This window comes from Bison bison, unplaced genomic scaffold (genome assembly GCF_000754665.1).
Source record: "Bison bison bison isolate TAMUID 2011002044 unplaced genomic scaffold, Bison_UMD1.0 scf7180017864198, whole genome shotgun sequence".
NCBI lineage: Eukaryota > Metazoa > Chordata > Mammalia > Artiodactyla > Bovidae > Bison > Bison bison.
The window spans coordinates 6,889,449-6,907,683 of record NW_011494770.1 but is presented as its reverse complement, the minus strand read 5'-3'; the positions used below and the strand labels follow the sequence as shown (position 1 = coordinate 6,907,683).

The window sequence follows — 18,235 nt, the reverse complement described above, 5'->3', positions numbered from 1 at the left end:
TTAAATACCATCTCTGTTTGATATTCATCTTCATCCATTTAAAAATATAGCAATATGGCATTTAATATAAAGTTTACATTTTTAAATAGATGAAATATTCTCAAGAATAATAAAAATTGATGGGGAGTTGAAAATTTTTTTATAATAGCAGTGTCACTACATTCTTTAAATTAACAAAAAAAATTTGTTGTAATGATAAATCAGTTGATAACTTGATTAGCTCAGCCTATAGGTTTGTTGAAAGAAAATTATTGGAAATATCTAAGCTTAAGAAGTATTATTATATAGTCATTAGAGTCATTTTTCTAGTCCATACCTACACCAATATCTCAAACTGCCTTTTTGATTAGTGTTCCTCAGGTTTTTATAATTGGGGATATATTGTCATAATAAGATTTCTGGAAGGTAATAGATGTGCTTTCTTTTAAGTGGAAGAATAGTTTTTAGTGGGAAGATAAGGAAGAAGAAACTAGGAAACAGATTTTTCCTAAAGATCAAGAAATTGATTTCCTTTAATGAATCATTGAAGGAAGATTCCAGAAAGTAGCCCCCAGGAGTATGCTTATCCCAATTTGCAGATCACTGAACTAGAATTCAAAATGAAAAACAAAAAAAAGGGAAGGAGTTACAAAAAACTAGTCCACTCTGGTTTACAGTATGATGTGAATGGAGTGCTTCACATGTAACATTTTATGTTGTACTTTTCTTATGAATGATGCTTCAGTATTCATAATAAAAAATATAATAAAAAGTATTATAGTTTTTAATGTTGCAAGTGTTCTTTGGAAAAATGCTTAACATGTTCTGAAGAACAATAAAGTAACAAGCGCATACTGTGCTTATTAAGATAGTGTTAAAATCTTTATTTCTTTAATGTTTTCACTGTCTGATAGTCATAATTTTTAAGGGCATGAGACAATGATCATAGTGCAGGTCAGAGAGGAAAGTTAAACACCAATGTATTATATTATGTGAAAAGTTGTTGATGGCAATGTAATAAATGGTGCGATTTCTCTGTGTTTAGCTGTGTTTGTGCTACAAAAATACAGTTTCAGACTCTTTGGTTCTTTTGGGAACCACTGTGCATCATCTAACTCCAAAGAGGAAAGTGAAATTTAATTAGCAAAGGGCACATATTTCTTTTCTTTAAGTTTTTCCTCTTTTGCTTGGATGCAAATTTAGTATAAAACCATTCAGATACTATTATTGGTTTACTTTGCATTACTGTAATGACTAACACCAGAGGACCAAATAAATCACCACTTTAATCAAGCTAAATATCTTTTAACTTAATTATCTTGGGGGGAGGAGGAACAGTATTGGTATGAATTTTGAATAACTGAAACATAAAACTTGAAAGAAAAAACATATTTGGAAGATCTTAAAGGTAGACACACTTAACACAAACCCATTGGGTGAATATGATTGTATAATGGCTACATTTGATAATAAAATTCTTTGTTTAAAGAATAATAATTTAATCAATATGCCTTTTCTCTAAAAGTATGTATTATTCCATAAGAATGGTAGGGAAAAGAAAAGATTGAGCACTAAAAAAGTCTTTGACTGTAATGGTTTTGAATATTAGAGGCCTGGAGCCTAGAAGGAAATATAAAGAATATCAAAATCTCTTTGGAAACATTTGATGAAATTCTGGTCTGCAAGCCTTTGTTCTAAACCCTGTATATCTTGGAGTCGAGCAGCTAAGTAAACTTCCAAATTAGAACCTGCTGTTCCACATCCCTGGAATTGTTATCATCTTTAACTATGCAAACATCACATGAACAATTTCTTTTAGAGGAGCTCATTATTTAGTTATAAATTTTAGATTAAATGTTATGGCAGACGAGTCATATGCTTACTACTGATACCTATCCTCCAAAAGGCTGCTTAAACACCACAAAACCAAACAACCAAAGCTAGGCTCTACAATCTTTGTGCCTTAACAAGTTTCAGTGTTTTGTTTTAAACAGAACATTGTTTAATATGTTTTAGAATATTTGAGTTGAAAAGCAATTTTTCATGGGTCTTGCATTTCAGTATGTTTCCTGAGAAAAGCACTGACTTTGTTCCAGACTGTCTTTCTAAGGATGTTCATATAACAAGCAGCCTTGGAAGATGGAGTGTCTCCTCTGGGCAAAAGTTTGCTTACTATTGCTTACATTAATGTCTCCCTCCAAGGGAAAGATCAGGTCGGTTTACTGTCTATTATAAAAGACTTGGGTTCCCCAAGGTTGGGATTCCTCTCCTCTAAAATAACCCATTCTATGTGTAGGTGTCATCTGGCCTGGTTCATGATGTCAAGGCATTAGGGCTTGGGGAACCATGCAAATGTGGTTAACTCTGGCTATTGCTATTGCTAAGAGTAATAAACTGTCTTTTGTCTCTGACCAAAAAGTCTAGTGTCTTTTGCCAAAATCCATGAAACTGAGACAGGCTAATTTGTAAGCTTTCTAGTGGGCTCAAATATCAGCCAGTTTATAGTTTTTGAGAGCTGATTATTTGTAGCTATGGTATGAATTTTTAAAAAAGATCTTTTATTACCATTATTAACTTTAGACTTCCCACTTACATCTGAGAAATTTTACATGATTCTTAAGCCTCAGATAATCCATTGAAATATTTCTATAAGCTCTAACACTAATTAAGTAAGTAAAAACAACCCCCAAATACCAGACTTAGACTTTTGTATATTTCTGCTAGGAAAACCGGAAAGAAATTATCTCAACACTTTTTTGGAAAGTGTCAAGTTTTAAAACATTCAATTACTAAACCAAGATAGGAATTACTATCCCATGATATGGCTAATCTCAGTCTTTTTTTCCACTTCAGGAGAAGGGTTGAATCTTATATTTGGAGAATATAATAGAAATAAATATTTTCTAATACCATACATTTTTTATGGCCTTAATTTTTGTAACTTTAAGACATGAAACTTCTTAAGTCACCAAATGAAGTAGAGATGGCTCCACATCCTCAATTGAGTAGCTTTACTCAGACATAACTTTTGGTCAAACGTGTATGAGGTTCCACACAAACCACTTTTATTTCTGATGCCCTCTATATTGATACAAATTCATACTAGAGGAGATCAGGATATGTCAACACCTGACTAGAGAGACAGCACCCCTACATCACAGAAGCTGAAAAAGTTCCAGAAACTTTTTTGGACTCATCTAACAAATATTTCTTGAGCCTTTCCTGTGGGCCAGGCACGAGGTTAGGCTCAAGGAAACAACAATGAACAAGACGGACTCTGCACATCCAAGACAGAGTCTAAATTAGTTGTGCCAACTCAGAATAACAAAGAAATTGGTTATTTCTCAGCCTAAATCACACCTTTCACCAAAGCCTCAGAATTTTCTGTAACATCTGTCTGATATACTATAAAAGAAGGCTCTCTTGACTGTAGGTAATGCAGAACTGAACCATACTTCAAGCAATACATGTATTTTCTTTAGTCTTGACCTAATTGGAATGACGCTTGGAAGGGAGGTGAGAAGGACCATGGCATCATAATTCAGTATGGGGCTATGGAACATTTGCTATGTCTCCTGAAATGGCTTAAGCAAAATGCCAGCTGAGGTCAGCGCTTGGCATTACTGGAACCATCCATCTCATGTCTAGACTGTACCCAGATGTTTAATAGCACTAATAACTAAGTGTATTGAGTCCATGCCACCCACCAGGCAATGCACTAGGTATACTACATGCAAATAGCTTTGTTCAACCCCACAGTTAAATTGTGAGGTAGGTCAGGAAGCTGAATCCTGGGGAGATGGATTGACTTGTCTGGAGTCCTACACCATGGAACTGCAATTCAGTGTCAGGAAGCTTGATGCCAATGTCTTGTCTGAATTCATGCACTTTGTTTACAACCTCTGCAGGCTTTCTTTCTCTCCTAAACCTTGCGTGACCCCCTTAAGGCCATTGATCTTATCCCTGATCCTTTTTTATTTTTCTTCATCACTCTTACTTCCACTTAAATGTTGACACTTCTCTCTTCTCGAAGCTGTATTATACATCTATTTATTTTCTGTTTTATTGCCTGTCCCCACCACTAGCTCCATGCAGGGGAGGTGTGGCTTTCACTCATCCATCCCTGAGTCACCATCAATGGGCCCCATGCCCAATGGGTCATGACTGAGCCATTCACATGTGCTGGACAAGTGAGTGACCAGATGAATCCCCACCACCTTCTGCCCCTCTCTTCTCTTCCGGGTCACTCCAAGATGCTTTCTTGCTGGAGCTCCTGCCTATTTGGAAGAAGAGATGGAGGTGATTTGGTGTCATCTGTCATTCAATCTTCAGGGTAAAGTTCTGTTTAAACTTGAGAATACAAAGGCAGATAAAGGATAACAGTTATAGCCTCATTATGCAGCTTAATATGTGATCATGGACAAATTCCTTCAATCTGCTCTAATGAAAAGATATTAGTCATGAGATAAGAAGAAGAGGTTAATTAATTAATTAATGGACATAGGAGTTTTTGGATTTTAAAAAAAGGCCCTAATAATTGTTTTGAAAAGAACAGTCACACACATTTTTCTGAGTTGCAGAGGCTATTTTAAGGAAGGCGGCTACACAAGTATTACCTCAAATGAACTCATGAGATAATAACTTTATGCTTTGGGTTTGGACTCATTTCTGCTTTACTTTTGAAGCCTAAGAAGAAGACAAATCTCTATGTGGCTCTATATCCTCACAATGTCAGGGATCTTTGGTTCTACCCTGAAGCTTGAACTACAGTAGAAAAGTGTTCATTATTAGAAGGAGCTAAAATGACCAGAATCACCCCAGAAAGAGTGGAGAGTCAAGGAAAGATTTTGAACATATTTTAAAGGGAGAGATGAGTCGTGGAAAACAGAATGTTTCATAAAAGTAATAAAAGCAGTGGGGTATATATTGTGATTTTATTTGATGGAAGAGTTTTAGTATGAGTTACAGGAGGGCAGAAGTTCTTAACCTCTATGAACCCCTTCAGCAGGCTCATGAAACCTATGGATTCTTCCATAGAATAATATTTTAAATGTACAAAATAAAATATGTAAGATTACTTGGTTGCAAATTTAAGCCCCCTTCTGAATTCTAGATTCCAGAGTACCCCAATTATTCTAGACTCAGGCAAACAGAGGACCAGAAAGTGAAATAATGTAGGGCATACACTTTAGCCTAAAAATAGAAATACTTTCTGACAAGAGAAACTATGTTGTGATCTAATACAATGAAGGAATGTTGTTCTAAGCCAACCCATATTTTAAAAGATTTAATAAAGATGATTTAATCTTGCTTTTGAGTTTTCTTTGGAACAGCAAGTACTTTTCCCTTTATGCCCCTGTTGACACAAAGGATTTGCTTCTATTACAAGTAATAAACTCTTTAAATGAAATACCTGAGCAATAATCGCATCAGGTTAATAAGTTTTATGATGCATTCATGATCTGGCATGAAAATTTGCTCTTAATAAAAAGATTCTTTAAATTTCAAATCATTTGTGCCAATACTCTAGAACACAATTTTGGTTATTGAATTGGAATTCTTATGGCATGGTTTCTTTGGAAAAGAAAAAATTAAATACAATATGAACATGGACATAAATGACTAACTCTTAGCAAGAAAAAAAGGAGAATTATTCAGATCTCTTCTAAAAACTCTAGCAGTATTGATAGTCTCAAGCCATCAGTGTAAATTAACTGCTTGTTTTCCTTAAAGGGAATGTATTCGAGCTTCTCTGGTGGCTCAGCAGTAAAGTTCAGTTCAGTTCAGTTTCTCAGTCGTGTCCGACTCTTTGCGACCCCATGAATCGCAGGCCTCCCTGTCCATCACCAACTCCCGGAGTTCACCCAAATTCATGTCCATTGAATCTGTGATGCCATCCAGCCATCTCATCCTCTGTCATCCCCTTCTCCTCCTGCCCCTAATCCCTCCCAGCATCAGGGTCTTTTCCAATGAGTCAACTCTTCGCATGAGGTACTTGGAGTTTCAGCCTCAGCATCATTCCTTCCAATGAACACCCAGGACTGGTGTCCTTTAGGATGGACTGGTTGGGTTGCCGTTCTTTCTCCAGGGGATCTTCGGGTTTGATCCTTGGGTTGGGAAGATCCCTTGGAGAAAGAAATGGCAACCCACTCCAGTATTCTTGCCTGGGGAATCCCAAGGACAGAGGAGCCTGGCAGGCTACAATCAATGGGGTCACAAGAGTTTGACAAGACTGAGTAACTAAACCACCACCACATTCTGTCCCCTACTGCTTGCCTTCTAGCCTCAGGTGTGAATATCTGAATCAGTGCTTGAAACAGCAATCGCAAGTGGAAGAAATCAGGAGATGATGGGTTATTTCCCTTTCCCAAATGCAAACCTCCTTCAAACCTGAGATTCTCATCTCATTAGCTTTGCTTTTGTTCTAAGAAATGCTCTGAAAGACTCTTCTCCATGTGAGAGTAAAAAGCAGAGATGTCAAAAAAAAATATAAAATCTGGTACTATTTTAGATACTTTGTGTATGAAATTCCCAAATAACTCTTTATGACTTGACAAATGCCCTAAGTGCTTCCAATTACTTGTTTCTGAGCACTGCTAACTCTCCTGCATCTTTTCTTAGAGACCACAACAGAAAAAGATTTTCAGAACTCATGCCCAAATTGAGACGGGAGGGAAGGGGGCAGGGCACAACCTTTAAAAGAATGACAAGGCCATTGAGGGTATGATAAAGGCTGGTTAGAACAGATTAGGCCCAAAATGGCAGAAGACTGACTTTCAGTGAATCTTAGCCTCATTATATGCTCATTATAATATATTAGCATGTGCAAAATGACACACCCACAGGCACCATGGCAGTTCTGAGGCTAACCATAAAAGGTCAGAGTGGGCAGTGGCTCAGTTCCTGGAAATCTCAGTCCCCTTCTCCAAAATAGTTGGAATAATTCTCCCACTTATTAGCCTATGAAATTATCCAGCTCATACAAACTGCTGCTGCTGCTGCTGCTAAGTCACTTCAGTCATGTCTGACTCTGTGCGACCCCCCAATATTTTGGGGCCTCTCGCCTTCTGAGATGGCCTGAACTCTGTCTGTGGAGTGTGTTTCTCCCTAAATAAACCTGCTTTCCTATTTACTTTTCAGAGCAGATTCCTCTTGCCTGCCCTCTTATATCCTTCACAAGTGTCCTATATTAATAAACCTACTTTTTGCCTGTCACTATGCCTCTTGCTGAATTTTTTTCTGCAGCAAGACATAAATAACCTGAGGTCCATTAAGTCCTGTGACCAGGTGTGTGGTTTCAGCTGGGAGACTGTGGGTTCAAGGCCCCTCTTAAGCCAGAAATTGTGAGTTCCAGAACCATCTGAAGTGCAGCTGGATTGGAGTCCCACCCAAAGGAGTGAGGTTAGAAGACTGTGGGTTTGAGTCCCAAATTGAGGTGTGTGATTGCAAAGTGATGGATTGTTCTGCAAAAACTTGATGGTTTCAGGACATACAGGCTTTTCTGTGGCAACCTAGTGACCCTAGCTTTGTTAGTACTTATCCTACCAACTAGATATAGCTTGACACAGATAAAGAAACACAGTCCGAGATTTTCCTGTATATTCATCTTTGTTTTAAAGTTCTTTTGCTCTCCTCCTTAGAAACATGAACATACCCCAGCATCATTTTCAAACAAGTGGTGCTAATGGTAAAGAACCTTCCTGCCAATCAGGAGACAAAGGAGATGTAGGTTTGAGTCTGGCTTGGGAAAATCTCCGGAAGGAGGGCATGGCAACCCAGTTCAGTATTCTTGTCTGGAGAATCCCATGGACAGGGAGGCTGGTGGACTACTCTTGGCACAAAGAGTCAGACAAGACTGAGCAACTTAGCCCTCAGCACGACTTCAAGGGATAGAAGGAAAAAATATGAGATGTCATGTCTTCCCTCCAAGAGCTTACAATCCAGTAACCACATTCTGATTAATAAACCAGTAAACACTCAAAAGCAATACACTGTTTCATTAAGGACTAAGTTGTTATCACGTGGTAACTTTCATTTACATCGTACACTCCAGGATCCAAACACTATGCATTGGCTCCCTTGATACTCACCTATACTCTGTGATGTAGGACAGGTATTATTATGCCTAGTTCATAGATTTAGAAACAGCTTCCGAGAAAATAAATGACTCAAAATCACATAACCAGTAGGCAGAAGAACTGAGATTAGAACTCAAGTTTTCTGATTTCAAATTCAGGCTCTTTGTAGCCCAGAACTGAACTACTCTACACTAGAAATAACTGGTAGTTCATATGAATAAAGACCTTGAAGAAATGGAGTGAATTCATAGAGGAGATAAGACTTTCACTGAGCTTTCAAGATAGGAGGGATTTGGGCAGACTAGAGGCAGAAGGAAAAGAGGTCACAACAAGTGCTTTCTGTCTCCTGACCTGGGTATGGAGCAGTGGAAGATAAAACGCACAGAGAGCAAAGTATTGCCTCATGTCACAACTCTTCGTATCCTCAAGAATCTAAATGTATTTCTATATGAATGGTAGCCCTGGAAGAAAAATCTATAGACTATGATGTAAATGGTTCCCTTGGAGTCATGCAGACACCCTGATGGAGTTGGGTGGATCATGGAGGGCCTTGAAAATCACACTTCCTTTCCTTCCAAGATGTGTGATATCATAGTAGAAAGAGAATGGAATTAGGCTTCAGATAGATACCCAGAGATCTAGTCCTAAGTCTCTGTGATCTCAATCTCTCAGAATTTCTTGTTTCTTTTTTATAAAAGGAAAATGTAGAGTGGAGCATTTCTAGTCTTCTTTTCATCTTGAAAATGATTTGACTTTTCTGATATGGAAGAAAGTGGGAAGTCATGGTAGATTTGTGAGCTGTGGTGACATAAGGAACATGGTTGTTTAGGGAATACTGGTATGGTGGATGTATGTATGTAGAAAAGGCTGGAAGGGGAAAGAACCACAGGAAGGGCTTCCCAGTAATCTCAGGATGAGACCATAAAGAATAGATGAGGATGGCAGAAAAGGGAGGGACAATATGAACAGAGGAGTCCATTTTGAGGGAAAATCCAAGAACTTTTGATCATTGACTCCATCGGGAAATGGTCCCAGAGCATTAGAACTAAGTGACTGGCAGAGTGACTATTCCATGGAAAACAAAGACAAGTCTTCTTGGCATAAGGGGAATAAGAATTCAGCAACAGCTTCTTTGTGTTCAGCTGACAGTGAAGCATCAAAATGGAAAAGTCCAGCACTCGTTGGGAAAAAAGGAACAAGAAGTCATGTGAGGTGATGGAACTCGAGATACGTGACGATCGTCAGCTCAAGGGAGACAATTAACATTCCTGAGAAAATAAATATGAAAGCTTTTATCATGCATTAGCAAAAGAGTGCCTTTGGTTTTATAGCTAAAGAAACAAAAGCCAAGAGACAATAATGAAATGACCTAACCTCTTTTTTAGAACTAGATGGAATGGAAGCTAGTCATATATTTTAACAAGTAATGTTCAATTAAAAGAAATAAATGTCTACACAGAAGACAGAATACAGAGCCTTTGACCCTCTGAAATATTTCTTTCCAGATTCATATTTATTCTCTTAGTCGAGTTTATTACCTGACAATTTTGTCCTGTGCCAATTTAGCTAAGCTGGAACTACTTTTCCCAGAATTCCCTTCCCCATGTAGTTCTGGGTGAGGATTGGCCAAAAGAGAAATTGGCCTGAGACTTGGAAGGCCAAGGTGACACTGAGCCCCGTGCTTGGGGGCTGGCGCCCTGGACATCAATGCAGGATGTATAAGTTGTTGTGATATGCTGGTTGTCCTTGTTGGCATGGAGGAGCAGCCAGTACACCCAGATCTCCTCCTTCACCTTCAAGTACCAGGCCAGGCACATGAGAGGGCTCTGTGAAAAAGGACACTGGTTTCCTGCAGGTGGCCTGCATTATCAGAATTGACGTGGTGAGAGACAAATGTGGGTTCCCATTTCTCCTCAGGGATTCCTGCTTGTCCTAGCAGGGCCCCTGGTCTTTGCTGCCCCTGTTCCAAGTGCAGCTTTTCCTCCCACCTGCCCTGCTGACCTGCAGAAACTTCAGGCAGCATCCAGATGCAGAGGGCACAGGCTTCCCAGACTACCAGCTTTCCTCTGAGGCCCTGATAAGTGATCTTCTCTCTTTCCTCTAACTGTCCCTTCCAGATCTGTGCTTTCTCAGCAGCTCCCACAATTATGTGATGTCTAATCCCTGTGGAAAATTCCTTATCTCATATCACTCACAGTGGTTCTACCTTTTCTTATAGAATTTCTCACAGTGTCTTCTCACCAGGCCTTTGTCTAGCAAGCCTCCCTTTAATTGACTACTTGTGCATTTCACTTATTCTCAAAGGATCATCAGCTATCAGAAAAGGATGAAATTTTTAAATGCATTTTAATATTTCTAAATAGGCCTCATGATAGACTGGAAACCAATATCAAAGTTCGGGCTACCATGAGGTTTAAGCACACTATTTGGCTACTGGTGACTAAGCTGGAAACCTCCATAATGCCCAGAACTACCCAGGTCCAGCTGTTAACTGAGAAAGAAAGAAACACCTATCTTGCTTAAGCTACTTTTATTTTGGTCTTTGTTGGAGCTGACCTTGAATTTCAACCAATATACATGCTAAACATATCTTAATTCTTTAGTTATTCAGGTAAATGCATGTCAAAACCTTCTTCATTTTATCATTAGTTTCCTTCTCTTTTAGCCCATAGTTCAATCTTATAAAAAATGTACATGCTCACTTACCTAGCAGAGCTTCAGAAAAAGAGACTACCTCTATCTTGCATAAAATGCAGTGGCTTATTTAATGACTTCATGCAATGGATAATAATACACAAGTTTCATTTATTCCTATTTCTAATACACCTTCTGGCATCTGGTCCCATCACTTCATGGGAAATAGATGGGGAAACAGTGGAAACAGTGTCAGACTTTATTTTTGGGGGCTCCAAATTCACTGCAGATGGTGATTGCAGCCATGAAATTAAAGTATGCTTACTCCTTGGAAGGAAAGTTATGACCAACCTAGATAGCATATTCAAAAGCAGAGACACTACTTTGGCAACAAAGGTCCATCTAGTCAAGGCTATGGTTTTTCCAGTAGTCATGTATGGATGTGAGAGTTGGACTGTGAAAAAAGCTGAGCGCCAAAGAATTGATGCTTTTGAACTGTGGTGTTGGAGAAGACTCTTGAGAGTCCCTTGGACTGCAAGGAGATCCAACCAGTCCATCCTAAAGGAGACCAGTCCTGGGTGTTCATTGGAGGGAATGATGCTGAGGCTGAAACTCCAGTACTTTGGCCACCTGATGCGAAGAGTTGACTCATTGGAAAAGACCCTGATGCTGGGAAGGATTAGGGGCAGGAGGAAAAGGGGACAACAGAGGATGAGATGGCTGGATGGCATCACCGACTCAATGGACGTGAGTTTGAGTGAACTCCAGGAGTTGGTGATGGACAGGGAGGCCTGGTGTGCTGCGATTCGTGGGGTTGCAAAGAGTCAGATGTGACTGAGCGACTGAACTGAACTGAGCTGAATACATCTTCAAGGAGAGAACTGAACTAGCAATTAATGGTTACCATCAGGACCAATACAGTTCTGTCTGTTTGTCTTGTCCATTTCATAAACAGTACATGTTTTCATGTGAGCAAGTCACTTAACTTCTCTGAGATTCAGTGTCTTCATTTATAAAATCTAGTGAATATTTTTCTTCCAAGGCTTGTGGTGAAACTTCCAAAACATGTAAAAAATTCCTAGAGCAGTGTTTGACATAATATTAGTTGACTCTAAAGTTTAAATTATATATATATATTTAAAATTAGTATAGAATAATATTTGAGGAATTCTAGAAGGTAAATCAGAGAAGGCAATGGCACCCTACTTCAGTACTCTTGCCTGGAAAATCCCATGGATGGAGGAGCCTGGTAGGCTGCAGTCCATGGGGTCACTAAGAGTTGGACACGACTGAGCGACTTCACTTTCATTTTTCACTTTCCTGCATTGGAGAAGGAAATGGCAACCCACTCCAGTGTTCTTGCCTGGAGAATCCCAGGGACGGGGGAGCCTGGTGGGCTGCTGTCTCTGGGGTCGCACAGAGTCGGACACGACTGAAGCGACTTAGCAGCAGCAGAAGGTAAATAATAAACAGCCTCCAATAAGTTCCCCCAAAGTCAGACTGAACATCCTAAAAGGAAAACTCTTGCTCTAATACAGTAATGTATCAAATGATATATGTGTAACTGAAGAATTACTGCACTTTACAAAGTTATCCAAAAACTAAAGAGAAGAAGTGTAGCATGTGCTCAAGAAGATTCTTATAATGAACAGGTTGGCTCTGGAAGTTTAAAATCAGTTTCTCATATTATAATATGTAGCATGTATTAATCTCTTCCAATCTGAGAGGTTCTCTGAATGAAAACAAAACAAAAAAAAGGCATTCTTTTCTTAGATTCTTAGTTGATCTGTGATATTTCAAAAGACTGGATCAAGAAAACTGATGCAAAAAAGGAAATATTTTTAGTTTTATGATAAATATATAGGTGGAAAAGGGCTTCTCTGGTGGCTCAGACAGTAAAAATCTGCTTGCAATGCGGGAGACCTGAGTTAGATCCCTGGGTTGGGCAGATCCCCTGGAGGAGGGCATGGCAACTCACTCCAGTATTCCTGCCTAGAGACTCACCATGGACAGAAGAAGCTGACAGGTTAAAGTCCGTGGGGTCGCAAAGAGTCGGACTTGACTGAGCATCTAAGCACAGAGGGAAAAAAAAGATGCCAGCAGAGGAAATCAACGGAGCAATAAATACCACCTCAAGTTTATCAAGTGAGCAAAGATTATTGTACTTATTAATATAGAAAGGTCCGTAGACAAGGCTAAGTTGTTCCTTGGTAAAAGCTAGCACTCATATCTTGCTCTTCCGGTAGACTTTAATGAGTTTCTGAAAATAATTTTAAAAAGGTGCTTACTTATTTATTTCATTAGCTGTATGTATCAGAGTTGACATGTAAGCATTGTTATTGCTGCATTTTATGGCTCCCCAAAATTCATATATTGAAACCCTAAACCCCATTGTGATGATATTTGAAATGTGGCCTTTGGGAAGTAATTAGATCATAAGGGTGAAGTTTCCATGATGGAATTAGTACCCTTATAATAAGAGACATGAAAGATATAGCTACTTCTCTCTCTGTCTCTTTCCAACACAGCAAGAAGTCTGCCTTTACAACACAGGAAGAGGGAGCTGCCAAGAACTGAATCTCCTAACTCCTTGATCTTGAACTTCCCAGCCTCCAGACTGTGAGAAATTAATGTTTGTTCTCTAAGCCATGGCGACCCAAGCTGATTAAAACAAGCGTCTCACAGGTACACACCCAAGTAATTGAATCCTGAAATAATGGTAGAAACTTGTTTCCAGGAAACTGTTCGTTAATAGTATTCATCATTTTCAGCCTTAAGAAGCAGTACCAGGGTCCAGGAATCTGTCAGAGAGATCAAGGGTTGATGGTACTGTAGTATTTCCTCTTCTTCCTAAGCACAGTCCTTTATGGGGAAATCTGCCTACCCATATTGCAAAAGAGAGGGCCAGCTTCAGGACATCAATGCTTTAGATCATGCAATCCAATCTAGCCATCGCTGCTTATACCAGAACAGCCAGTTATGACTCGGCATAGCAAAGAGCAGTGTAGATCAGATTCCTTCTCTGGAATCTAAATGAATCACTATCTAGAGATTGATTTCACAAAGAAGTAGGAGTAGAAGCTAAAAGATGAGGAAGCAGAGAATTGAAGGAAAGGCCACATTGGCCATGTGCAAGTCCAGTCATTAATGAACTCAGATTAAGCAGGCCAAAGCTGCTGATTGCTGAACAGAATGAAGCAGACACAGGGAGCATAGCTCAATCCATTGAACCAAAAACCTCCTTGAAGACAGGACAATATCTGTCTTGCTCATTACTGTTTCCCTATCACTCATAGTTCCTGGCTATTAAAACAATTAGTCACTCAATCTACATTATTTCAATGAAGAGCTAACAGTGGATCACTAGGTCAAGCCCTTTTCCAGAAACACTATCCTGTGTCTGGCAGCTGCATGTGTTCATGAAATTCCTTCTCCTTCAACACAGCCTACATCTTCTTATTATTCCTGAGCTTCCAGCACTTTCCTTTTTTGGAGCAAGTATATCTGCTCCTTGATGATTGTAAATAAACATTTCAATATCAACTCTGTAAATCAGGAAAGAAAGGAGGAAGAAAGAAAGAGGGGTGGAGAAGAATGAGAAGGGAGAGAGAGATGCAGATGGAAGCTAAAGGTGGTAGGGACAGACCGCCCTTGATTTTTAAGCCCGTCATTTTCCAATGAGGTGCAAAAAAAAAAAAAAAAAGAGAGCTTTCACAACTTCTCTGCAGAGAGGTTTAGAGTTTGGATGAGAAGCTAAAAGATTAAAGAACGGCAACAACCACCCTATGATAGCAAACTCTAGAGGAAGTTTGCTCAAGAGAAGTAATTAAGCTTTGTCATTGCAAAAGACCAACTATATCAAATAAAACAGTCTTGTAGCTACCTCCCTGTAGACTGTTTGCACTGTTTTCAGCGGGAATACATGGACCCCCATTCACCCATTTAACAGAGTATAGTCTTGGGAGGTTATTCTAGTGATCAAATATCATCCTTCCCCAAATAATGCCTTCTTAATTCCCTTCTTCATTATTACTGGAATGAATCCATTATTGTGTCTTTGAAAAAATCTAAACACAATTTTTTTCTTCCACCTTCAAAGAAACTAGAAAACTATACAGAAGAAAATGTCCCAGTAAACTTAGACTTCATAAAACAATATATTCTCTTGAGCAATACATCTTTTGAGGTCTGATTCCTTCCCAATTAATTAATAGTAAAGCATCTTCATGTGACAGATAACGGGAAGCTCCTCATTGGTTGTATACTAGCCCAGCACATTTCACAAAGCAGATATAAGACAGGTGTATTTTCCTCATTACCAGAAACATGAGGTGGCCAATACTATTCCTGGCTTGCTTCTAGTATTTCCACGTATGAAGTATTATAGCAGTAGGATGTTCTGACTGGTCAAAAGTAATTGGTAACATTCATAAGGCAAGAGAGGGAAGGAATAAAAACTAAAGTACTTACTTGGTCCTAGACCAATTGAAAAGGCAGCAACGTAAACAAGCAAGCTGGCTAAAGAAAGCCATTTCAAAAAAGTGGGGACATCTGCAGAGTCTGTGACGATCTGGTATTCAGTTTGGCTTAGTCCAGCATTTGGTAAGGATGCCAGGGTCGTTTCTCCTCTCCCATTTATGTCATTTCTCGTGGGCCTCAGTGAGCTTCTGCTGTGGAAAGTCATCCCTTTAAAGGATTCTCTAAGAGTGTCATTGCTGGCTGACAAGTTACCTGGTCCATAAAACACAGACTCATCCAAGGACTGGTTGATAGGACTATGGTTTCTGCAGATACTGCTGAAGTTCATGTGGATGTTGAGATTCACGATGCCCATGGTCACCAACGAAGCTGCCATCACAGAGGAACCGATACACAGGAAGGTTTTGCTCCCAACCTGGTCTACGAGAAGGGTGGCTGGGATGGTGCTGATGACCTTGACGACCCCAACCCCGGTGGAGGCGAGGCTAGCTGCCTCATTGCTTTGGAAGCCAACAGACTTCAAAACAGTAGATGCATAGAATAATATGTTTGGCTGGCCAGTGATCTGTACAAAAAATACCAGCGTTAAGCCTATCATGATTCGGGTCCTCATGTTGTCTTTTGAACGAAACAGATCCCAAAAACTGTACTGATATTCATCTTTCAGGGAAGACTTTATCACAGTGAGTTCCTCCGTTGTATCCGAGATAGCTCTCAGCTTTCCAAGAACCTTACTAGCAGCTTCCTCATGTCCCTTCATCACCAGAAATCGAGGACTTGGAGGAAGAAAGTACATTGCAATGGCTTGCAAAACTCCCAAGGGAATAACAAGGCCGAACATGTATTTCCAGCCATGGGAAATGTTGGCAAATGCATAATTTGAAATGTAGGCGAAAAGAATGCCGATGACAATCATCAGTTCATTCAGTGACACGAGAAGGCCTCTTCTGTGTTGGGGAGCAATTTCTGCGATGTAGACACAAGTGGCAGTGGAGGAGAGTGAAATGAAAACTCCAATAGCAATGCGCCCCCCTATAAGAGTGGTGTAAGATAAACTGATAATCAAGACCAGGCTTCCAAGTCCGAGAAGGCAGGAGGACAAAATGATGGCGGCCCTTCTCCCGTACCTGTCAATCAGGACTCCTCCGATTAGAGAGGCCAGGAGGGCCCCGATAAGCAGGGAGCTCACCACCATTTCCTGCTCATGGCAGGTCAGGACTAACAAGGTTCTTATTTGCAGAAGAGCCCCAGAGATGATTCCAAGTTCATACCCCACCAGGAAGCCACTGACAGCAGCTGTGACAGACGACAGGAGAGTATACATGCCACAACCTACAAGCAGAGAGAAGAAACAGGTCAGTTCTGAGTCGCATCTGATGGAGACTCAACCTTGTCTAAGTACATTTTCCATAGCACTGATTATAAACACATATATGTGAAAGTCTCTCAGTCATGTCCGACTCTGCAACCCCATGTACTATACAGTCCATGGAATTGTCCAGGCCAGAATACTGGAGTGGGTAGCCTTTCCCTTCTCCAGGGGATCTTCCCAACCCAGGGATCAAACCCAGGTCTTCCACATTGCAGGTGGATTCTTTACCAGCTGAGCAACTAGGGAGAACCATAAACACATATAATTACAGTCAAATAATACACTAACCAAAACATGATTAGATAAAGAAGGAAAAGTCCTTTTTTCTTTTTTGGTGAGGAGGGAGTGGAGGCATTTACATGGTTTTTGTTTGTATGTATGTGTGTGTGATGTGATATTGGTTTTCATTTTGAACAGACCCATATGTGAGATAAACAGATGACAGATGATGGGGACTGAACAAGCAAGAACACAGTTTTGTTCCTGTCTTGGTGCTGGATTGGAAATTCAGAACGCCTGGCTCCTCAGGTCCTGCTGTCTAAGGCAAACCCTTGAGAGCAGGATACAGAGGGAAGCAGTCTCTGGAAGGGCCTCAGTCTGCCCAGTGTGGAATCTGGGAGAAAATAAAGCACAGCGTCCAGGAAACCTGCCCTCATGTCTCCTTGGCCAAAATTCAGCCACCCCTGGCTTTGCTGAAACACAGGAGGGTGATGGGGAAGACCAGGGTGTGAGTGCCTTCACAAAGTCGGGGCTGGGTCAGAAAGAAGGGGTGGAGAAGAACAAAAGGGGCTTTGTATTGTTCCATTCTTTTGAGGTTAACATCTGAGGGAAAATGGCAAAATGTTATTGTTGTTGTGTCACTAAGTCAGGTCTGACTCTTTGTGACCCCATGGACTGTAGCACCCTAGGCTTGTCTATCCTCCACTATCTCCCAGAGTTTGCTCAAATTCATTTTAACAGGCAAAATGTTAAGTCATTCATTTTCAGTGGTAGGTACACCGATGTTTGTTACATGTTTGTAATTTACTTTGGGTACCTGATGCGAAGAGCCAATTCATTGGAAAAGACCCTGATGCTGGGAAAGATTAAAGGCAAAAGGAGAAGGGGGCGGCAGAAGATGAGATGGTTAGATAGCATCACTGACTCAATGGACGTGAATTTGAGCAAACTTGGAGAGATAGCAGAGGACAGGGAAACCTGGAGTGCTTCAGTTCATGGGGTAACAAAGAGCTCAACATGACTTAGTGACTGAACAACAACTTGTCACAACAGAAAGGAAACAAACAAACAAAAAAGACAAAAAGCCAGGGAAGAGTATTACAGGCAGAAGAAGCAGTAGCTTCCAAGGTCTGAGCACAAGGAAGCTTAGGTCATGTTTTAGGAACTATCAGATGCCAGGATGTATGGGGCATAGCCTGAGCTTGGATAGGGAGGCAGAGGGGGTGTGCGTCAGTGAGCATAGGTAGGTAGAGAGGACAGGTAGACTTCATGCTGGACCTGGCAGATCACAGTGACAATTTTTATTGTATTCCCAGTAACAGAGGGTGCATGCCTACTGCTGCTGCTGCTGCTAAGTCGCTTCAGTCGTGTCCAACTCTGTGCGACCCCATAGACGGCAGCCCACCAGGCTCCTCTGTCCATGGGATTCTCCAGGCAAGAACACTGGAGTGGGTTGCCATTTCCTCCTCCAATG

The 18,235-nt window shown here is 40.3% G+C and overlaps 1 protein-coding gene across 1 annotated transcript in view; it reads right to left on the bottom strand.

The window, feature by feature from the left end:
• The window catches only part of SLC2A12 (solute carrier family 2 (facilitated glucose transporter), member 12), a 69,116-nt gene that overhangs the window by 21,755 nt on the left and 29,126 nt on the right, over window positions 1-18,235 (bottom strand). Inside the window, exon 2 of the mRNA XM_010844266.1 lies at window positions 15,162-16,502. Coding sequence (XP_010842568.1) covers window positions 15,162-16,502 — 1,341 coding nt within the window. The remainder of the gene's footprint in view (window positions 1-15,161; window positions 16,503-18,235) is intronic.